Below are 24086 nucleotides of genomic sequence, written 5' to 3'. Positions count from 1 at the left end.
AGCCCAGGCAGGGAAGCCCAGACCTCCCTCTCCCCAGCCACCTCCTCCAGCTTATCCGGGGGAACACCAAGGCGTTCCCAGGCCAGCCGAGAGATATAATCTCTCCAGCATGTCCTGGGTCTGCCCCTGGGGCCTCCTCCCGGTGGGACGTGCCCGGAACACCTCACCCAGGAGGCGCCCAGGAGGCATCCTTGTCAAATGCCCGAACCACCTCAGCTGGCTCCTTTCGATGTGGAGGAGCAGCGGCTCTACTCTGAGCCCCTCCCAGATGGCTGAACTTCTCACCCTATCTCTAAGGGAGAGGCCAGCCACCCTTTGGAGGAAGCTCATTTCCGCCACTTGTATCCGTGATCTCGTTCTTTTGGTCACTACCCACAGCTCGTGGCCATAGGTGAGGGTAGGGACGTAGATCGACCGGTAAATTGAGAGCTCTATTATAATAATAATAATAATAATAATAATACAAATGTTTGGATGCATTTGTTTTCTTTATGCAATTAACTGTAAAGTCATCTCTACTTTTCTTGCAAATGAATTCTCTCTGACTTTGATGCTATTCTAGCAGAAATGTTTGAGAGGCTTTGCCAGTTCTGATTGTTTATATGAACTCACCTGTGCTAAGTTGTTCTGTTCTGTTTTTTGAAGTCACAGCGGCATGCACTCACAACTCAGGTTAGCATCGTGTTTAGTGTCTTCCATGTTTGCAACAGAAACAGTCTTGAGCTTAATGTGCAGCATAATGCCATCCTCCCATCATACTCCCTCTGCAGCTTTGAGCTGTTAACCAGAAAACCAACTGTGTCTGCCTGTTGTCTTTCCCCTCCCCTGGACCAGCTGCCTGCATTAATATTCAATCCCTCAGCCAATCAGCAAACCAGGGTGGATGACATCATGGGCTAGGGAACAGTGAGCAGCCAGTGAAGCATCCAGCCTGCCGAACAAGCTTGCTTTTAGGGTCAGGAACTGGTCTGACAAGAGAATGGCAATCCTGCCTTTAAACTGTCATTAGGACTGCACGGTCAGCGATGAATCTACCACTACTCCGGGCCCAAAGGCGTAACCTGAGCAAGAGAATGTGAAGACATATTTCAGGTAATTCCCTCTCTGTGTGTGCAATAAGGGATGTGGAAGGGGGAGGCAGAGGAAGGAGGAGAGGAGGAGGGGGCTGTGTATGTAGGGGTGCTTTGTAGCCTTTTTTTTCTTCCTCCACTCTGCATTCTGCCCTGCTAAGGAGGCAGCTGTTTCATCAGCAGTCTCTCAGTGAGGGCGAGATGGAAATGGATGCCTGCATCAGATGGCACGGGCATGTTTTATATCATTATATACCATCCTGTGCATCACATTGTTTCTGTGTACACTCCCTTTTGCCTCACAAATAGCATCTTTATTGAAGGAGGGGTGCAAAAATCAATGGTGGCATTTGTACAGGCCTTGTGGGTATGTGTGTGTGTGTGTTTGTGTGTGTGTCAGTCCTGGAGAAATGCAGCAGCTGCAGCGGCAACACTGAAACAAAAAGGAAGCAACGCTATTTTGGGTCTGTAAACCCGCGGCTTATGGATGGATGTGAGCTGTATATGCTTCGGAGGGTACGTGGGTGTGTGTGTGGGGGGTGGGGGGTGGGGGGGGGGGGGGGGGATGGATGGTTAATATGCTGATGGATGCTCTTTTGTTATCTCTGCACCGCCTCACGTATGGCCTCTCTAGAGTGGGCTTCAAGAAGAAATGAGTTGTATTTCCATTTGTGCCTTTCAGTGATCTCTCACCCACACAGCGGAGAAGTGCCTCCGCTTCCTCGCTTTAACATGGATGTGTGTAGCAGCTTCATGGCGGCTGTGGTGACAGGGAGATATACAACATCTGGTCACCTGACTTCACTGGGGATCGGAGTGGGGGTGGGGGCCGGTGCTGTGAAAGCTGAGCTATTCTACCTCAGATTCTTCTACAGCTCTCGGTGGTAGAGGAAGATGGAAGAATTGGCCACAATACAAAGCTGAATGTGTGCCTCTCCATCACCTGCGCCGATTTAAATTTTGCCGTCCGGGCCAACGTAGAGGAAGGACAGATTCCTCTCCCAGGAAGCGCAGTCATCCCTTGAGAAGCAGGGCCTGATGGGAGACCTGTTGTCTGGCTTGAGTGTGAAAGAGGAAGATGTTAGGGAGTCATATCAGTGATTTAGGGAGGGTGAGATGATTATAAAGTGGATTGGGGGAGGGGTTACTGAAGCTGTTGCTCGCTATGAACATTGGCCTTTTACATTGAGATAGATGTCTTGCATGCCCTTTCACACTAATCCTCCTGTCCACACTTCAAGCAAATATGACTGCATTTCAAGCAGTTAAACTACATCTTTTACTACATTTTTGCATTAAAATATATAAGGTGTCTACTATACAAACTACTCAACACTAAGCCAGTACCATTGGCTTTTTTCCCCCATCACAATTTATCTAATATATGCCCAGAACCCACTGGTTGGTTTATCAAATATTTTTTCTTCCCAGTGTAGCACACTACCCAGCTCCAAGCTTTCCAGAAAAAAGGCCGGATACAGAGTGGTAATCCAATGCAGCGTCACAATCAGAAGGCGGCGAGACAATCAGGTTTTGCTATACCATCAGAGTAGAAGTGTTTAATATTTATGCATCCCTCTGTCGAACTGATCTGCGAAGCTGTCGCTGGAAAATTCGTCTCCACTGATCTCTTGGCTGTGCTTCACACCAGCCTTAGATGCTCTGCTTCACATGCCACATCGCATTATATATTCATCGCACCGTTATCGACACAGGTCTATTACATGCAAATGGGCAATTAATAGCTCTCCATTTTGTATCTGTGCGTGTAGCTGTTTACCATCAACAGAGAGCGTTCTTACCTGTATGAGCTTTTTTCTGTGAGTTGGTTACGCACGCACCTCTTATATAAAATAGATATTGACACTCAAAGTGTTATACTCTTGAATTTTTTGACGAGTGCAGAGTATGCTCAGTTTAACTGAAAATGGAAGTGAAATTATAGACTCGGGCATATGTTTGTTATGTAAACAAGCACTCTGCTGGCAAAATGGAAGCATATTGTGGCTTGACTTTAATGCAAATGATTTCCCCACTTGTGACCAACTGACCACTGTGTAACTTTAGTACTTTTCTTTTACTTGTTGATGTTCATTGATTCATCTGCCTAGGCCCGAGTAGCCAAAATAATGCAGTGTTTTTATTTGATGTGATTTTATCAATAACACAATAGGAGCAGCACTTCATTAGTGTACTGAAATGATCCTTTATTTAAAAAAAAACATAACTATGGCAGCCAGTTTGTTTCCATGTGTATTATGTGCTCTTCTGGGTTTCCCCATGTTTTCCATTGCTCAGTGTAACCCAACACACTCGGCTTCTCTTACCTCACCTCAGCTAACAAAAGCAGTAGACACAGAACCTCATCTTGGCCTGTAGCCTGCTAACTGGCCTGCCTGAAATATGATAGCAGGACACACACACACAAAACACACACACACACACTCAAAACACATACAACTAAGCCTCCATCTGTTGAGGGCTTAGTCTGAATGAGTTATTCTGCTATTGTTAAGTGAAGTTATCGTTTGGGACTCATGCTGAAAGTGTACTGGCCCTGTGTGTGTATATATGCGCGTGTGTGCTTAAGGGTATAGATGTTCAGAGTGGAGCACTGGTCTTATGGTAGGTGTGTCAGAGCTACAGTCTGTGTTGTGGATTAGCATGTTGGATTGCAAGCCATCTGGCCATTTTGTCTCCGAAAGGGGAGGGGAGTAAGCAGGAGAGATGGATGGAGAGAGACAGAGGAAACACTCACACACTGACACATTGACACAGCTCCCTGTGTAATCTCCCTACTTGATGTCTGTTGCTACTTAGACAAATATACAAGCAAGCTTATTCTATCTGTTTATGTGTTGTTTGTCTGGCTGCGTTCATGAAAAAAAAAGATATTGCCTGCAGTTTATAATGTTTCAAATACACACTGCAAATGTAGCCTCAAGACAGATATTTCAGATGTATTTAAGTTCTAATGCCTTAACAGTAAAATGGATATTCCAGATGGATGCCGGCTGCGGAGAATATAGGGATCAAATTTTGCAGGGGGAGTGAGAGGGTTGGGGGTTGGTTAACAGATTAAAAAGTTTCTCTTGGTCATGGGTTTGCAGAGAGTTGGAGAAGTGAGTGAGCTTGAATAGGTCTGAAGATGAACAGAAAGAAAAATATTAAAGGCCATCAAGTAGGAATAGTTTCCAGAGAACGAAAGGACTCTAGATGATCTGCAGATACTGTGACCACAAGGTGACTGTTTAATCTCCTCTTTTATAAGATGTAACTCCCTGATCATTTGAAATTCACTTTTCAGACCTTTTCTTCTTATTATTCTGGTTGTATGTGCTTTGCTTCTTAATGAGAGAACTTCACATTTGCTCCATCTTTCATGATTGTATATCAAAGATTCTTAGTGTGTTTGGAAAACATCTGGAGAGCTAAAAGAAAATTCAAGGCAGAGTTTTAGTGGAAAAAGTTTTGCTTTTGTCCATATGATCTTAGCTTTGTGTCTTCAGGTAGAGGAGACCTTGGAGCAGTGTTGACGCACTGCTTTGCCTCCAGATGAACTACTAGTGCTTCAGTTTCTGGTCTCAGTTGCATCGAAGTAGAGTGAGCGTGTCTCAGCTGATTCTCTTGTTGACACAAATATTAGTCCCATGCTAGTGTTTGCCTATGCAAAACCACAATGTAGCTCTGTGCACTTAGCAGGGGAAAGGTTATTAAAGTAGAGCACAGTCGGCTGTGGTGAGAGAACAGTAAGGCTATGCGATGAACAAACAGAACACACCACAAAGCTTTTTAACGCTTCGCACAGTTTCAAGGGAAACTATTTAGTGACCTTGCATACTTTGCTGGAATAAAAAAAAAAAAAAGAAAGCACTTGGGGAGACTGTTTCCACGCTTTCCTTCAGTCATTACAATTGGTACATCTTAGCGCTTTCAACGGTACTCGGAGCAGGTGCACCAGCTGGCTTAGGAGGGAAATCATGCCCCTTTATGCCTCCAGATGGCCCTCGGAAAAGCTCATCCATCCCACAATAGTGGATAAAATCCTGTGGTACCTTTTTTTTAAAAACCTGACAATAATAAAACATGTGATGCTCACCTGTACTTAGACATGCTATGGGTTGTATAGAAAGTCAGGTCAGCAGTCTTTGAAGAAAGAAATGAAAGTATAGTTTGATTCTAAACTGAGACAAATTACCTGTTAGTCATGAGACTTCTTACCTGTAATAAGCCTGTAATAAACCTGTAATAAGTTATTCTTTTTGGAATTCATGTTAAGGTTATAATTTACATTTAAAGATTCATTAATCTTTATTAATAGTGTTTTTATTTCATATAAATAAAACAGCAGACTACAACCATCTGCTCTGTTCAAGAATTTGACCTCATACCAATTTGTAAAATGTTTTAGACATCTTGAGTATTTTGCAGTTTATACATTTAAGAACATAACAAATCAAGATTTTTGTTTAAATCTGTAATATTGCTTTTACAGTAAAACATTTTCTCAGGTTGATCTGATATACTTCTATTAAGGATGAACATATTATACTGGGCATTTGAAGGTTTGCTTTTACTTTTATGGAAATCATCATCTTGGTTTTCTTGGAGAGCAGATGTAACCATAATTAGAAGAGGGGATGGAGTGCTAAGTTAGCAGCTAACCTTTACATTCTTGGTTAAATAACTGCATCTATAACCTTGACTGGACCTCACAGTAAGCCATAATATTTGTTTAATAATCATGTTTAAAATGCTGGATCCAGTTCACTGACTCAAATTAGTGGAGGTAAGACAGGTGCCCACATCAGTGTCCCCATTCAATCAATGTAGCCAAGCCCCAAATTTAAATCTTAACCTTCTGTCTGTTTTATTGTTGTTGGATTTTTTTGTATCAGGTCATTCCCGTAGTTTTGTCATTTTTAACAAAAGAAAGTATTAGGGTTTGTTATTGAATTGCAGCGGGCTTCAAGTGGTTGCTGGATATACTGCACTTTTAGCACATGCTTAAAGTGTACTACTAAGTGTGAAGTAATCACTGTTGAAGATCAAAGGACGTGGACTGGAACCTCTCAAAAGAGATGATCTCCGCCCTTGTCCCATTCAACTCTGGAAAATTTTGTTCATGGAGAGAACATGATCTCACCTGGATGCCATCCAATTGCCAGCTGTACTAGGCAAGTTTGAGCTAAATGGCTCCTGTAGCCAGGTGAACTTTCTATTCTCGTACTACTAGCAGAATTGAGCTGAGGTTTTACTAGTAATTTTTCTCTAGCAGATATATAAATTAGTCCGGAACACAGTTCTTCTATAAATATTCCTTCTTACTTCCACTGTAGATACATCAGACCAATAAGCAGAAGCATTTGAGTTTGATTTTTCTGTCAGTGTAAAGAAACTGATCCAAAGTTAACCGATGGATTTGGAGCAAACATTAAAAACAGTTGCTTATCGAAGCAGGATTTGCTTCATGGTTAATCAGTAATGATAAAGGTCTTAAATGTCGATTTTCAGGATGGGCTAACAGATGCTTTTTTGAATATGAGGAATGAGGAAGCTCATCCTGTTAGGGAAAGTATTGATCAGTTTGCTCTGTTATGTCATAAATGCCCGTAAATAAACTACTAGTCATAGAAATGTGCTTTGAATACAGTTAGAATTTTTCTGTCAGGAAGGAATTATCACATGTTAACAATGCTGCTTAGCTCATTTATACTGCTGGCAGTTCAGATCTGATAGAAATTTACCACCTGACAGGATAAACTGCTTCAATTAAAAAGCACTTCTGTTCCAGCTCATACAGAGAGAGCCACTCAAACTGTCATAACACACAGGGAACGGTAATTTTGTCAGCTCTGGCTGTTCACTAGTACTCGTAACTATAGTTTATTCAATTATTTTAGAAAGTGTCTTCTAACCTAATATTTTTTGCAATATTTACACAAAAATCTACAGCCAATGAGAAAAGCAGCACTGCAGGTTTAAGACATGACATTGTGTGTGTGTGTGTGTGTGTGTGTGTGTGTGTGTGTGTGTGTCTGTCTGTGTGCATACACACACTTGAGGGAACAGCACTCGAGCAGGTTCGCCAGAACTAAATATTAAATGACAGAGTGAGCTCTCAAGCCCCCCCAGCACGGGAATTTGGGAAAGGATGGTGCTCAGTAAAATGAGAGTCATGTTGGAGTGTAGGCTGTGGGGGTAAAATGAGCCTGCAGTTTCTGCTTTGTTTTAAATATGAGGATGGATCGGTGTACCCAAATCTGTCAGGAGAGTGTTGTTTAATTGAAAGTAAGTGAACCAAAGGGATAATATTTGGTAATACCACTGAATCCTTTGAATGAGAGGGAATAAATTGGCTACTGAAGAGAAAATAAGGCAGGTTATATCATCGTGCCTTTGCAATCTAATCAGTGTTGTGCTAATTGGAATGGGACAAGATCAATGTAAAACTTAACAGCCAAGCAAAAGGGCTCATTGCAGTAATCTAATTTAGCAGCATAGGTGAGAATATTGTGCAATATTTCTTCAGTGTACAAATATAAGCACCTCAAAACTGAGTGATTTTATCTTCTTAGTTTTTATATAAATGGTTTAGCTACTGGAACGCTTAATTTATTCTTGTCATTTGCAAAAAGTCAGCTATGTATGATACGCATACTGTCCAATTTAAATTAATTTAATTTATAGTGATTTAATTTACACTGATTAGATACAGTTTCAGTTAAAAGTTGGGAATCCTTTGGAAATGTTTACATTTCTGCCTAAATGTGACACAAACCGTGAACATAACTTTCATATATCGGAAAAGTAGCAAAACAACCCAACTAAACTGTGGTGGGGCGTGGTCTGCGGTGCCGTGCAGGGAGGGCCCATGCACCTGCGTGGCATCCGCAATTACGCCCACCGACCTACATAAGGGGAATTGTGTTATTGTGTGTTAGTTTTTTGTGGTTTGATTTGCGGCTGACAGCCGAGAGCTGCAGCTAGAATAAATAGAATGGCTCTAACACCGAATCTGTGGTCCTGCCGTGTCTCAGTCACGCCACATAAACAAATGAAATGCGAGTAGAAACAAAGCAAGTAAACGTCGACTGTTGACCGTTAGTTTGATGGTAAAGTTAGAATCAGGTGTTAGGGTGCTGCCTGTTTTTAAATTAAAACAAACATGTATCTAAGTCTGATCTTCAAAAGATTTATTGATTTTCATCAGTCTGAACAAGGTTACTTAATAAAACAAGACCAGTCAGAAAGCACAACACCCTCTGAAGGGCAAGATTTACTGATTTTCACATTTGGTGTGACCTTGACATTGATCCGATTTTCACCAAAATTAATCAGCTCAAGCTGTTATTGATATCTGCCATCACACAAAATTTGAACTTGATATCTTGAAAACTGTGGATGCTAAACTGCTAACAAACAGACAGAGAGACAAACATATTGCATGCTCCCTCCCTTCGGGGAGAGAAAAAAAACATTTGGAGCAAGGTTATTATAGTTAACTGAAAGCTAAAACTTGATGTGAAAAAACATTTTAACTCACTAAAATAAAAATTAAAACTGCTTTCAAACTCAAGACCACTGTTACCCTCCACAGGAGTGGTTTAATTTAAGGAACCGTGGGTAATCTTTAAGCAACTAAAAGCCTCTCTCAAGTTAGCTAATGGTCATATTTGAGTCCACTATGATGAGAAGACTGGATTAAATGGTATACCTGACAGGGTTGCATGGAGAAAACCCAGAACTTCACTAAAGGAACAGTGGTTTTCATCTTCTGTCTGTTAAAGATCACATGAGAAAGCCAGAAACATATTGGAAAGCTTTTGTAGACAGTGTAGTGTCATGGGTTGGGTCTGATTTTGCTCCATCTGGGTCAACATGGTTTGGATCGTTCCTAAAGAGGAATATGTGAAATTCTTGTTCTTATACCAATAGATATATTGTGAGAGGAACCTGAAGGGAAGAGTTCATGTCAGGAAAACCCCAAACATCCCAAATTTGAATGTGCCTGAGCATTAGAACAGGATACAGTTCCTGGAAGCCAAAGTGCAAGGCTGCATTTAGTTTAACTGCACAATAGGACATACAGTACTCTACATACTAAAGAGCTATTCTTTTTCTGTACATGTATATAAGTAGCATTTCCCACAATTGATAAATGACCGGGTGTAATATTTTCATTTAATTTGTTTAATATTTATAATTTCTTTCCTATAAATGTGGTTTTGTAGACTATGATCGGATGAAACAAGATCATACTCTGGCTCGTGTCTAATAATAGGTCAGTGATCAGAGATATTTCCAAACTGTGCTGTGCATTTAAAAAAAAAGAAGAAGAAGAAGGGAACAGAGAGCTCTATTACAAACACTGGATTGAAGTAAAACGCCACGTTCTGTCTTAGAAAAGCTACTTGGATAGAAAAATATACTGTATGTGCATCAGCTGTGTTTCAGACCTCAGATCTCTGTGTTAATGGACATTTGAAGTGCTATTTCAAAGTGTATTTGAAAGCTGTTTCATTCATTTACTTTTTCCTTTGATATTGTGTAATCATGCTCTAGTTGGCATATTATGAGCGGGTATAAGCCTTTTTACTCACACGATTAAAAGATGTTCATAGCTTTCCCCCAAGGCGCGTGTATCCCCTAAAAATAGATGTTTTTTTTGTTTGTTCCAGTGAAACATGTGATTCTTTTTACCCTGGAAAAATAAACAAATGAAAGAAGTCTCACTCTTGTGCAGGGAGGCATACTTTTGAATATGTTGTAAACCTGTCATTAGGCTCTTGATCAGGTATGGTTATTATATTATGGAACTTATATTAACTGTATTGGCATGACTATTAAAAGTGTGACAACATCTTTCTACATACAGCCAAACTTCCCCCACTGAAACATGAAACGAGGAATAAATTTGCACACTTCTGTCTCACCTGCCACCTGTTACAATAAAAGTGTGTGAGGCAGCTGTGACTTGTCCCTTTCACGAACCAGACGTTGGAGCTGTATGCAAAGCAGAGTTACAGAGTGTTGCAGTAGAAGCTTTAAACCAAAGAAGTGAAGTTTCATTTGACAAAAGTTGAAATGTCAGAATTTCTTTTGTGACTCAGGAATCAAGTCACTGTCATGAGTTTTAGATGTGCTTTTGATGCTTTTACTTTTTTTTTTAAAATGTTGAACAGTATTACATTACATTGTAAAATTCACTTTACTAATGCAGAACAATAGAAAGTAAGCGCTGTAGTTTGAACATTTGCGAGCTTTAGAGGTGCTTGTGTGCACATTTTGTTACTTTTAAGAGAGTGCACCCACTATCAATTCCAAGGTTTTACATATCACACATCATATATCCATTTTAATACAACCATGTCTTTATAAATTCAGTAAAAAGCCAAAATGCTGAAACAGTGTGTGCAAAAAATCAATAAATGAAAAAAAAAGAATATAAGTACTATATAAGTACTCTGTTTCCACAGAGAAATATGGTCAGTTGCTGTAAGTCAAATGGACTTAATTAACTGATTTTTAACAAGTGTTGGCACTTCAGGTGTGTGGTAACGGAATGCCAAGGACAAAAGACAGCAGCAGCCATCTTAAAGACACAACTGTTGCTGCACATCAATCTCAGAAGGGTTACATGCCCATTTACAAATAATTTAAATTCCATCATTCTACACTGAGAAAGATAATTGACAATTTTCCCCAGAGAATTCATCCAAAGGTGTATAATTCTCAAATGAACAGCAACAAACCTCTAGGTGAGACTCTACAGGCCTCAGTTAGCATGTTGAATACTCAAGTTAACAACATTACAGTTAGAAGAACACTGAAGAACTATTGGCTTATTTGCTTGGCTCCCAAGAGAAAGCCTCTAATCTCTAAAAACAATATAACAGCATGGTTTGCAATATTAAACCTGAACAAGCCAGAGCATGTCTGGACCAGTGACCTTTGGACAGAAGAGATCAAACTGCAGATGTCATCACTTATATTCTCTGTTTGATTTCACCAAACATGATACTGTGCATTATATCCAAACATCTCGTGCCAGCTCTCAAGCACGGTGGTGAAGCAGTGATGATTTGAGCTTGTTTTGTAGCCACAAAGTACCTTGCAGTCACTGAGTCCATGAACACTGTTTACCAAAGTATTCTAGAGTCTGACAGCTAAAACGTAGCTCAAGTTGAGTCATAACATAGGCCAGTGATCCCCCAAACACTAGCAACTGTACAAAATGATGGCTGAAAAAGAAAAGAATCAAAGTGGACCGGTCAAAATCTAAACCTGATTGAAATGCTGCCTTAATAGAGCTATGTATAAGCACGTGCCTGTAAACCTTAATGAACAAAATTCCCTTTTTTAAAAAAGACTGGTTCTACAAGCAAGCTTTAGAAGAGTGAGCTTACACACATCATTTCAAGTTGCGTTGACCTTATTTTAAGACCTGGTTAGGATGGGATCATTTGTTAGGTCCTGATATGTAAACCTTCGAACTGACAGATGCCGTACTGTGTTTTTACCGTGATTGTAGCTGTGTGCCTTTGCTTCCTGTGCTTATGTTGAGATAAACAATCTGCTGACTGCATTATCACATGTCCCTGTTCAGACATAGGAGTGGCACCAAGCTTCTCATCTGTCTGCAACAAACTGTCAGAAAGTGTTAATGTGGATGACAATCCAAGAACTGCCAAAAATAGGATTTTAACTGTCAGTGTCAGTGCCTGAAGAAATATATATAAGAAATATTTTCTGACTTACCTATTTACTGAAATAATGTACACCAAGTTTCAAAGCATAGTCACAGACTTGTATTGATAAATGAAAACAGCCATTAATTTAGTTTGACCACGAGTCCTCTTTAACAGACATGAATGTCAGACATCGCTTCCCCTGCCCCCCAGTTGAAATGCAAGGGGATGACATATGGAAGCGGGCTACATGACTGCGTGTTTTCTTCTGATCTTGAGGGTCCAGCCACGGGGGGAGACGGGCATTTGTGTAGTTACATGTTGACAGCTGTTATTGTGTGACACTGTGTGTGTCTGTAAAGTGAAATTTATCTGACCCTGTGTTTATAAAATGCAGAGTAAAAGTTCTGTACAGATGGAGCAAATAACAATGATGATGTGCAGCTTCGGAGTGTCCCTCCTTCCTCCTTATCTTTTGACCGTCCTCAAGCTGTCGATCCCATCCAAAGTAATCAGCATCCTTCATAGAAGGACAGCCAAAGCCAAGTTAACCAGAGAGCGTGTCCTAATCAGGGGCATGGAGAGCTGAGCTTATGGAGCCCTCCCCCCACTGTGGGGCCATTACTGGGCTGCCATGGGCTCAAGATTAGAGCCTCTTCCTGTGGTTAGCCATTCAAATTCAGCATTAATGTTTGAAAGAGCAAGGAAAATGCCTACTCTTTATGGATATATCAATATTTTATAGAAGAGAAATGTGAAAACATCTCCAGTAATGTCTGTGCTGGTTTAGTGTTTTATCTTATTTCTTTTTAGGAGGCTTGCCCATTTGTATATCGCTGTCAAAATGTCACATTTTTCTAAAGCAAGTCAAAAAGGATGACGCTGCGGGTGTAACTTCTGTCAAATTAACATGTCATGGATCATTGTTACAGCTGCAGTTCTCCTCTTCTGCATTTTGACTCAATTAAAAGTGAAACGATGGAAGTCTGTTTTATAATCCTTTTTTTCCCCGTTGCTGGTGTAGTTCAGCCTCGTACCAGTAAATTCAGTATCGGTAAAAGCCATTTGTACACTTGATGTATAAGAGACTGGGCTGTGTGTGTTTCAGAAATAGTAGCTGCTTGTTTCAGGGACAGTGTACTTACTGACTGCTTGCCTGCCTGTCAGTCTGCACAGTAAATAGGTCAGTGTTTTATGTGAGCGAAGAATCGGTAATGTCTGGGCCTTCATGAATCTGCCATCTTTAGCCGTTCAGCAGAACTGCCGGCAGGAAGGTGATAAGCTAAACAGCCATACAGCATTAGAGACCACATTTAGATTTGTAATATCTAACTGTGATGCTGCTGCTGCTGTTTTTGTTTGTTGTGCTCACTCACGACTGCCTGTCATTAAAATAAACAGAAGCATCCCGAAGAGGGTTTTGGGGATTTTTTTTTTTTAGCCATCATTCAGCCACGTTGCTTTCTGAGGACAGTTCTTTCCTAACATTATCATATTTATGAGCACTTCAGTGTTTTTATATAAGTGGTGTGTGCTCTCGGGGAGGACACGAGTATTGATGAAGCAAAGGAGCCTTTTCAGACAGGTACTCGTTTCTATTAATCTGACAATATGTCAGCTTCACGTGTGACCGTGCACCTCTGAAAATTTGCCACAGTAAACCCACTTTTACTTTTGTGACATCACTCTGCCCAAACTGCTCGCAGAAGTTCCTTTAAATTGGTTTATTATTGTGTGCTGGAAAAAGTCTGAACAGATTCATCAGCTGTTCCGTAAATTGTCATCATCAGAGTGCAGACGACCATGTTCATGTGCGTTTTAGTCGTCAGAGACACACCGACCTCTCCAAAGCCACCTAACTCCATCCATATATGTTGCTTTCTTCCACTCGCTCTAAAGTTTCACATCTATTACAGTGACATATTTTTTTAACTACACCTTTACATTACAGCAGGTATGTGACGGGTCAGGCTAATGAGACATAAGTAGTGACTGCAATCTGAAATTGGACAAAACATTAAAAGGAATAAGTCAGTGTATTGCTTCCAGTTGTTTCTATAAATATGCATTCCTGTGACTGTGTGTCCATACTGATGATCAAAGTAACTATTAAAATAGTTTCACCAACACTTTCACTAATGGCAGATTATATCACTGATGGGGACTGTGTAGGGTGTACCCAGCCTCTCGCCCTCTGACAGCTGGGATAGGCTCCATCCGCAGCCTGCCACTGTGAATTGCATAAGCAGATGGATGGGTTGTTGGATAGAACTCCAGGTAACTGTATGTATTGTGAGCCCAATGCATCACGTATGTGTCATGGCTCCTTACTCCTCTGTTTAATAACAGAATGGCTATTAGAAGCCAACAGTTTTACAAATCCATGTCTGAAAAGGGGGAACAACTAACCCGACTAAACCTCAAGAACTCATTAGTTTTATATTTGAAAAGTTCAAACTCTCCTGTCGTTGTTTGATGTTGTAACCACCGATTCGTCCCTCCATGTTTTCAGACCAGACATTGACTCGACAGATTAGAGCCCCATCGCTGTTGGCAGGTCTCGCTTGTTTAATGCGCACGTTACTGAATCCACTTCTGTGCGTGACAGTAAAAGCAGTGTGACTTCTATCGAAGCAAAACTGATAGCAAAAAAAAATGATGTTAACGGATTAACAGAGGCTTTAGTCGCAGCTGTGTAAGTCTTAACAGGACAGGGATGTTTGTGTTTTTGCAATGATCCATAGACAAGGTAGACAGACAGCTTGGATGCCACTTTGTGACACTAAATCACTTATAGTGCTGCACTTTTTCACCGATTATAAAAAATTATACCCTGTGAACTCTCTTAATGGGATAGATGACAGACAGTCAGCCGGTCTGGTTATGGATCATTTAGAAACGATCAGTAACTGTGATTGAGAAGCAAAGAAAAGGATATGAGGGGGAAAAAAATCAAAACCTTAAATAAAAGTTTAGATGTCAAGTTCAACAGTATTTCCACACTCGCTGTAAGCCTGGTGCCACAGTATTAAGCCATAAATCTTAATAATCCTTGTGATCCTTCAGCTAAATTTGGCTGATTGTGTCAGATTGCATACAAAGGTTACCAAACCTTGTCTTCCTTATTGCCTGGACAGCCATGCTGTATACACGCCCTGTTTCTTTAATGTGTCCACATTGTGAATTTCCTCTGTAAATAACAGAGTTTTGTTGTCAGTGACACGCCCAAACTCCAACCTAAGCAAACCTGTTTTTTGTTGTTGTCTGGAAAGCGCCAGCATAGTGCTCCCTCACCAGCAATATATCTCATAAGATCTTTGAAACGCGGCATTAAAATCATAGTATGTCTCTGGAGCTGACTGGTTATTCAAAAATAGTCGGTGCCTTCTAGCTAAGCCAGATCAAAATCTAATTTCAGTTAACCGTGCTGTCAGGAGTGAGTCACTTTCTTTTTTTACAGATCATTCTTGGGAAAGGGTGATTTAAAGGTTTCTCAGGGATTCAACTGATGTAACCTCTATTAAAGGAAGATGCTGCAATATTATTTTTATCCCCATCTTCCAGTGGTGGAACGCTTCTTGTTTTCAGTTCTTGTTCATGTTCATGTTTTACATTTCAACTCTACATTCATCTACAGCGAGCTGGGCTGCTATTGAATGCCAGCGGTGTGCATGGGCTGATATTCGCCAAGTAATTTCCGGAATTGTTGAATAGTTAATCTAATTGAAAAGATCGCAGTGCGAGCTATCACGTCACTAGCAGAGGAGAATACCAAATGCTGTCTAATTAATTAGACATAAAGATCATGTTGGCAGCTTTTATCTTAGATCCATGTTTGATCTCCAAGCTTTTATTTAATGTAATATAAACTTTCACATATTTTGTAGTTTGTTTTTTACGAGTCATAAACTCAATTCCTTACACATTAAAGCATATTGGTAATGTTATCCAAAGGAAGAACATGTTTCATGTTTAATGGAATAATGAAATCTGTTTACTGAATCCGTTGGATGTTTACATTCAATCAGCAGTTAACAGGGAAACAGTTAATGATGATGTTGTTTTTGTGGGGTTTTTTGTTCTTAATCTGACATGTTTCGGAGGTAGTTACTGCACAGTTAAATAAACAAACAATGAGCATGTTTTAAGAAGCCTTGATTTGTGGTTCTGGTGTCCTGCCCAAACAGGTTTATGATGAAATGACACATTACTGACAAATCCTTTTCACAACAAGACAAGAATTTGAGGCAGCAGATGGAGATAGCCAGAGGTATTGTGTAATAACGCTGTTAACTGTCAAAATCTGATGAAACCGTGGCTTCTTATCATGTCGCATCGTTCCACTAATCAAGTGCTTTTATTCCAAACCAGTTCTTTTGGGACGTTAGCGAAGAGTGCAGCGTGATCTATCAAACTGTGTCTAGTGGAGGAGGAGATGGTTAAGTACAATTGTAAAGGCCACCACGAAGGCACGTGTGTGATTCGTCAAAGGCAAGGCTCGCTGTGTAAAAGCTTGAGAGCGTGTCTTTGTTCGCTTATGTAGGTCTCTAGCAAGGGGGCGGCCCACATGGATGGCCCGCTTTCTGGGATGCCTGTGCTGCACATCACATGATGGGCTTGGCCTCAGGGTGCGGCACCGAAGGAGTCTAAGATGTGTAGATGCAATGGGTAGATGGAAGATTAGAGCATGAGTGATGGAAATATTTACTCTTGCCAGATTCTCTGAGAATCAGTTCTTGGTTGTTGAGTCTACCTTTGAATCTAAATTAGATTTAAATCTGCCGTGCAAAATATCAGCTGTGTCCACATAGGAAGAATTAAGTGTACTAGTGCTGTTACTTATATTTAACCAGGAAGTAATTCTGAGATCAAATCTCTTTTACAAGGGAGAAAATCAGAAACATAATCAGAATCCTTAAGGAAATTATATGGTTACAGTTGCTCCAAGACAATAAGGACAGTAACAGACTGAACTAAATGAAATAATACAATAGATTACAAAGCTACAAAATATAAGAAATAGCTGTAATATACAGAAATAGCTCAATTTTAAATATCCAGAAACATTGTGACTCCTTAAACCCTCAAGAAATTAATCAATTAGTTTTAATAATTATTACCTTATCCATCACTTGAAGGGTTGGTGGTTTGGTCCCGCAATCACTCCACATACCGAAGTTTTGCTTACCAAGACACTGAAACTCCTGATGGCTGTTGGACTTCTTGCATGGCAGCTTAGCTGTTACTATAACACTATAGCACTGTAAAGTGCTTTAAGTACCACTGAGGTAGAAAAATGTAAGTGCACACCATTTGCATGAACATATTAATATAAATACCACTGTGGATTTTTTTTTTTACTGTGGCTTTTCTACTGTAAAACTTCCCCTTAAACTCCATGGCTTGCTCCTGACCTTAATAAAGATCAATCAGGCATAGCTTCTTCATGAAGTCATGCGCAGCCACAATCCTGGCAGATCAGCTGATCTCACTGCCAGTCCATATTAGATGGGGTGTGAGCCGATGGCCTACACGACCTACAATTTTAGCCTGTCCACGGGTGCTGTGCATCAGCAAACTGCTTTGCAACCCACCTCCATCCCAGCTCCTTCTTTTCATGTTGTATCTGACTTACTCATTGTCATTACTCATTGGTGTCACTGATGCCTGCTCCCTTTTACACAGCAGGTCTCGGTGAACCAGAACACCTAATATGTACTACAAATGCAAATAATGCTTTTATGTATAAAAAATGGTATTCCTCAGTTTAGCAAACTTGACATTGTTGTGTATTATGCATAGGGCTAAGTGCAAGTGAAATTCAAAGCTAAGATCAGTGCAGAGGGTTTTTGTAGCTTTCATCACCTGCTGCTGTTTGAGTTCTTACTGATCTATACATAGACTTTTTCACACTGAGCCTCTACACCTCTCCCCTTCTCTCTTTCCCAGGGCATTGTGAGTGCTACTAAAGATGTCTGATAGTGTTGATATTGAAGAGAAACCACCAGCCCCCCCCTTGAGAATGAACAGTAGTTCCCGAGACTCTTCATCAGTGAATCACGCATCCAAACCGCTTCCAATGGCTCCTGAAGAGAAAAACAAGAAGGTCCGCCTGCGCTCCATCTTCCCCGGGGGAGACAAGAGTGAGTATCCTTCTCAACATGTCGCCTTCAGGCTCAGCAGCACATTGGATCACATGGTTTACTTGTTTCCTGTGTGTAAAGAAAAAAAAAATAGATGTTAAAAATGAGCTTGTAAGCAGATTTTTGTCAATCTCCTTTAGCAAACAAGAAGAAAGAGAAGGAACGTCCTGAGATATCCCTACCCTCAGACTTCGAACACACCATTCATGTTGGCTTTGATGCTGTAACAGGAGAATTCACAGTGAGTATCCCTTTCACCCGATGATCAGGCATATAAATGAGGACAGATGTGCTTCTAAAATTCGCCTCTCATTTGAAAGCAAACTTACAGGCACACAATTCAAAATTCACATTTCCCTAAAGTGATAGAGTCGGCTAGTAATTAAATTTCCTCCACATAGGTTTGGTAATACAAGTGACCCGAATGACAATCACTCGAACCCATCAAGTGAAACCTGCACTTGATTCCTTCAGTGTTTCCGGGTAAATTACATTTTAGGTCCAGTCTCAGTTTGCGGTAGATGCTGTTACACAAGTCTAGATATACAATACCATGAAACATAATTTTACCCGCCCTCTATATTCACTGTTTAATGTTCTTTGTTCGCAGTTTAATTGTTTTCTTTTCCTTCGTTGTATGCGTCGCTTCTTTTCATTCTTTTATTAGCAGTTAGGTAATCTATGCAGACTTAATGTACTAGCAAGAAATACAATAGACTGTCTTTGGCATTACCTAGTTTGTGATTCAGTAGAGCAGTTCCAGCACAGATTTTTAAATGCAAAGGTAATTATTCTCATTATTTAAAGCTTTACAGATGTATGAATACAATTTACTACTCTGTGGTGAATTTTGAACAGTAAAAACTACAGTCTTGGGTAAAACTAAGTTCACCACATTATTCAATAACTCGGGGAACCACCTGTAATAGCAATAATGTGAAGTAATTGTATGTCTCTCACATCATTGTGGGTGAATTTTGGCCCACTCTCCTTTATGTTCCTTCATTTTACTGAAGTTTGCGAGCATTTAATTAAACGCAGCTCTATTAAGGTTCTGCAAAAGCATTTTATTCAGGTTGAGGTCTAGACTTTGACTTGGCCATTGCAACACCTTTTTTATTTTTTTATATTTCAGCCTCTCCCTTTAGATTCATTGCTGTGCTTGGGATCATTGTCCTGTGCCATGACCCAGTTTCTGTTAGACAGCCTCACATTTGACTCTAGATTATTTTTTGCTATACCAGAGAAGTTTTTAGTCGAATTAATGTCTACAAAACAAGCCCCAATCATCACGTCTACACCACTATGCTTTGATGTTTTTGTTTGTTTTTTTTTAGCAAATGTGGTGCTGTGCATTATGGCCAGGCATCTCCACTTTGGTCTCCCTTGTCCAAAGGACATTGTTCCCAAAGTCTTGTACTTTGTAAGCCTAAACTATCCCACCGTGTTCTTTTTAAAGAGAAAAGGATTTCTCCTGGCAACCTTTCCAAACAAGCCATACTTGTTCAGTCTTTTTCTGATTGTACTGTCATGAACTTTAACATTTAACATGCTGAGGCCTGTAGAGTCTAAGATCTAGCTCTTAATTTTTTGTATGGTCTGACCTTGAGATGAATTTGCCGCCACCTCCAAATTGTGGAACTGTGTTAACACACATTTGAATGCTCCAGACCAGCAAACTGCTAAAACTTGTGTATTTTATAGAGGTGCTCACACTGGCTGATAACCAGCTCATCAAGTGCACTTTATTAGCAGCACCTGGCTGCATAACAGTTCTTTTGGAAGCAGTAAGGGTGTACTTATTTTTTCACAGGACCATGCGGACTCCTGTGAAAACTATTCCCCCCACATGACTGTATATAGTTGAAGAACAATAACTTTATTTTTTACAATAGTTGTTTTTATTGCACTCTTTGCATTTGGTTAGCATCCGTGGTGAGATTCTCGTTAATGGGAAAAGTATTAAAAAGATGCAGTAAACGATAAAAACAACATATTAACATATTCGTACACCCACTCACTCATAATAACAGAGATACATATATTGAACCTAGACTAGTTTGACAGTACTGGGAATAAACTACTAATGCAAAGTCTAGTCTAGTCTGTCCTATTCTAAAAAACAATTGTAGGAAGTTTGCGTCTTGTCATCACAACCCTATAAAAATGTCCTTACACTAAGGATTACATATTCGGGACAATTTGACTACCAAATGTGCAGCACAGTATCAGTAACAAATAGTTCCTTGTTCTTTTAAAAGCTATGTGCCTGTGACACACAGAGCTCTTTTAAGAGTTTTGAAGCAGCCACTTTTACTTGTTTCATGGTTTTCAGGGAGAATAAAGTACATCGCTCTCGATTTTTCCCTTGATCTCCTTCCATGTATGATTTCTTTTTTTTTTAACCCCCATTGCCAGCCTTTTTTTCCCCAGCAGCTGATTTGCTTTTAATAGTAAAAATGTGCATGAGTTTACAAAGCTGGCATGAAAGAAAGCCATTGTTGACGGATATTCACTTCCCATTAAAGATAAAAAAGAAGAAATTGTCTCAAAAGATTATTTTATGCTCAGAGTAAAGAAAGCAATAATGCTTTTATACTAACCAATTAAATACAAGGATAAAGCTAGCGGCTTTCTTTTAAAATTCATTTCTTATAAAAAGCTGATCATTTTTTGTTGTTGACTGGCAACATAAAGAATATTTATTTACATGGAATATTAAGGATCTTTTTATTTAATCGATACGTGTTTCAAATTGTTGATCACTGAGCTTTAGTGATCAAATATACCATGACTTTAAAAAATGTGAGAAAAGCCTCTCAGGCACAGATTGATCCTTTTGTCTCGAGATGCTTTAACCTGTGGCCTCTGTCTCTTTGTAAAGGGCATCCCGGAGCAGTGGGCACGGCTCTTACAGACCTCGAACATCACCAAGCTGGAGCAGAAGAAGAACCCGCAGGCCGTGTTGGACGTCTTGAAGTTTTATGACTCCAAAGAGACTGTCAACAACCAGAAGTACATGAGCTTCACTTCAGGAGGTAATCTCACCTAAATACTCATGGAAAATGTCAGTTAGCAATATAAAAGGCTAAAAGATCTGAGGTCTGCATCTAATACAAAAGATTTTCAGTATGTTGTTTTAAAAAAATGTCGTCTTTTCATTTCAGACAAGTCAGCACATGGGTACATAGCAGCAAACACTCTGGTGAGTTCTTGTAAACTTTCTTTGGTCAGTTTGTGGTTTTCTATGACTAAATAATTTATTTAGAAATCATAATCTAACAGAGTTTATGCCAGTTGCTCTCTTCATATCCCTGGACTTATTACGATGGTATATCAAATCTCTGACCCATAGCCAGAGCCACGATCTCTGCAACATTTTATTGCTTTCAAAAATGTCTGATTAATGGATGGAGGCAAATAAATTCTTATAACTTATCGAACAGTGTAATAATTTAACAGGTAAGTTGCAATATTAGGTGGTTTATTTCTTTGTCCTGATGCTCAGAGTATTAATGTGCCTCTCCACCTACACCCCAGTAAATCTTCATCACTTCACCCTCGCTGTCTCTTTCTGGGATTTTCTAGAATAGACTGTGTTACTTTAAGGCACGTTCTCTTCACACAGCCTTCTCGCTCTAATGGACAGAGTGTGCGTGTTCCCCTCTGGAGGCTTACTGCCCTCACTATGTGGCATAATTCCCTGATTTTGCATACATGACAAACACTCTTGCAGCTCCCGCATAGAAACGATGGCTGCTGCGAGAGCCACCACTGAGCATTGTTTATTTTTCCAATCGACTTAACCAGATTTTGAAATAGACGGAGCTTCAACTGCATCTAGAAGGACTCCCGCTGTGCTGACCTCATTCCTGACTTTGACCAGAGTAATCTATGCTTTCTGCACGCTGGGTGAAGAAGTGGAATCCAAGTCTGTTTAGTAGGATTTGCTGCCCCGGGCAAACTACGCTGGGATCTCTTCATGCAAAGCTATTGCTTGATACAGCTGTATGCCTGTGAAGGGCAAATGGGTGTGGCAGTCCATCTAAAAGATTGTGTGAGTGAGCACAGTAAGGCTATTCTAAAGCATCTCAATCTTGGACCGTCACAGTGCTCAACAGCATGCAGAGGTGACTCAGCTATCGGTCATAGTGCCAATTTTAAGTCTTAAGGAAACAGAATTACAGGAACGTTGCCAAAAACTCCTCTATTGAAGAAGACTTTTCTTAGACAAAATAGTTTCCTCATCAGCTACAGTACCTCATATTATTTCAACATCACTTTATGCAGAAAAATATGTGAAAACTAGTGTTTTGTTTGCTGTAAGCAGCTCTGTCTACAGCCAGGAGCGACCATGTTTAAATGGGTGCACTGCACAGATACAGATGCCTCTAATTACTGTGAAGTAATCTCTAATAAAATGACTAACTGCACATTGCTACAACAGCCTTTGTCTCCATCTAACTGTCAGTCAAAGCAGCTGCAAACCCAGCTTCTTTTTTTGTACCAGGTTGTAAACATAATTATTTCTGCTGTAATGTTGAGCATTTTAATGTGGAAGCGTGCAGCAATTTACTTTGCAGCCTCAAGTGGTGATTAGAGAAACTGCAGCTTTTGCTATGTTGGTTTCATATTTTAGTACATAGAGGTTGCTACCCATAATAATAATAATTAAAAAAAAACCCTATTCAATGTCTATATCTAAGATTTTCATTTGAGCTCTTTGAACTTCAGTTTGAGCCCGCGGTGTCTGCCTGACCTTGACTTTCGCTCAGCATACATATATAGCTGCATATTTTGGCAGTACAGACATCGTGCTGCATCCAAATCCAAGATTTGGTCAGGCAGAAATTCACGAGGAATTTAAAGTGCCAAACGTTATCCCCAGAGTCCTCCTTTATGAGACATTAGATACACTCCAGAGATTATTTTGGCAGCATTGATTTACTTTGTGCTTTTTTTTTAATTGTTAATAGAAATTACATTAGTGAAATGAAACAGTCAAAATAATTTGACACATTCTCAGGAGACATTGCCTGTCCTCAGTTTTCTTGGCTCTTAATTGTTACTTTAAGTGATTCATGTTTGGGTTTTCCTTCTTTGTTGTAGCTTTTTAGGAATCTCTCCCAGTTGGCCAACCGTTGAGTCATATGGTATAGGGCCACTTCACCTTAGCTTCCTTTTATTACGAGTTTGTCAACAAATACCTGTCGCTAAACCGCTGTTCGTGTTACTACATTCATAACAGGAGCGTGGGTTATATCTCACATTGCACTGGCTGTTTTCATCACTTGTGTGTCGATGTTGTTACTGTAACGTCTGATACTTTGAAATCCAGCATGGTTGGTGCATGGGTCTTTTTTTTTTTTTTTTTTAAATGAGAAGAATAATATTTCATGCAGTTTAGTTGTGCTCACACAAAACGTGCATTCTGTGGATGGTTAATTGAGAGAAGAGTTTCCCAGAGGCTTTGATTTTTATCAGCAGCGAGTAGTGATTATGCTCGAGTATCTACAACAGTTACAAACTCCATCGACATTCCTGGCTGCCAGCTAGTGCAACATGACTGCGAAAAGTACTAGTCGTTTACTTAAACACAGTACTCTCGGGTTTCAAAGTAAATATAGTGGAAAGGACATATTTTTGACACATCCCTCTGCCTTGTGTGTGTGCGTGTGCTTGACTAGACTGGGTGTCATTCAGCTGCGATCTCATTTTGGTTGAAAAGGTTGGTTCATCACAGAATCAGACATTAGGCGCATACATGCATCCGCTCAGGATAATGTTATTGTCCGTACTGTAGTGTCCAAATATGATGGTTATATAACATTAAAAAATAACAATAAAAAGACAAAGATTGTTCAGGACTTCAGTGCCATGGACAGGCCTCAGGTGACGTTGTATATCTCTATCATGTCCTTTCTTCTTGCTGGCTGTAGGATATAATGCACGGACATGACGTCCACCTCTGCCCCCTCCACCCTCTCCTAAAGTTCACATAGTCTTACACATGTGTGGGTTTGTTTTGAGTAAATCCTCCCATTTTCAACCTTCACATTCAGAACCGACTGCTGTCATCTGGGCCTCCTGTCAGCCTTAGAACCTGCAGCGCATTATTTGACAAGGTAACTCCTCCATATTACTATCAACATGACTTATCTCTGCATTGGCCTTGAAGCTAA

At 40.1% G+C, this 24086-nt stretch overlaps 1 protein-coding gene across 2 annotated transcripts in view; it reads left to right on the top strand.

Moving 5' to 3' along the window:
• Positions 1-878: 878 nt before the first annotated feature.
• LOC102797284 (serine/threonine-protein kinase PAK 3) overlaps positions 879-24086 on the top strand; it is a 32830-nt gene continuing 9622 nt past the window's right edge. The window contains exons 1-6 of one of the 2 annotated variants that reach the window (XM_006802244.3): positions 879-1092; positions 17711-17904; positions 18045-18145; positions 20789-20942; positions 21072-21109; positions 23967-24029. In XM_006802244.3, coding sequence (XP_006802307.1) covers positions 17733-17904; positions 18045-18145; positions 20789-20942; positions 21072-21109; positions 23967-24029 — 528 coding nt within the window. In that variant the 5' untranslated portion in view covers positions 879-1092; positions 17711-17732. The remainder of the gene's footprint in view (positions 1093-17710; positions 17905-18044; positions 18146-20788; positions 20943-21071; positions 21110-23966; positions 24030-24086) is intronic. The other variant, XM_006802245.3, reaches the window with a different exon arrangement.

Source organism: Neolamprologus brichardi, chromosome 10 (genome assembly GCF_056152115.1).
Source record: "Neolamprologus brichardi isolate AB-2024 chromosome 10, ASM5615211v1, whole genome shotgun sequence".
Classification (NCBI taxonomy): domain Eukaryota; kingdom Metazoa; phylum Chordata; class Actinopteri; order Cichliformes; family Cichlidae; genus Neolamprologus; species Neolamprologus brichardi.
The sequence above is the reverse complement of the archived record's forward strand: the minus strand, read 5'-3'. Positions and strand labels throughout refer to the sequence as shown.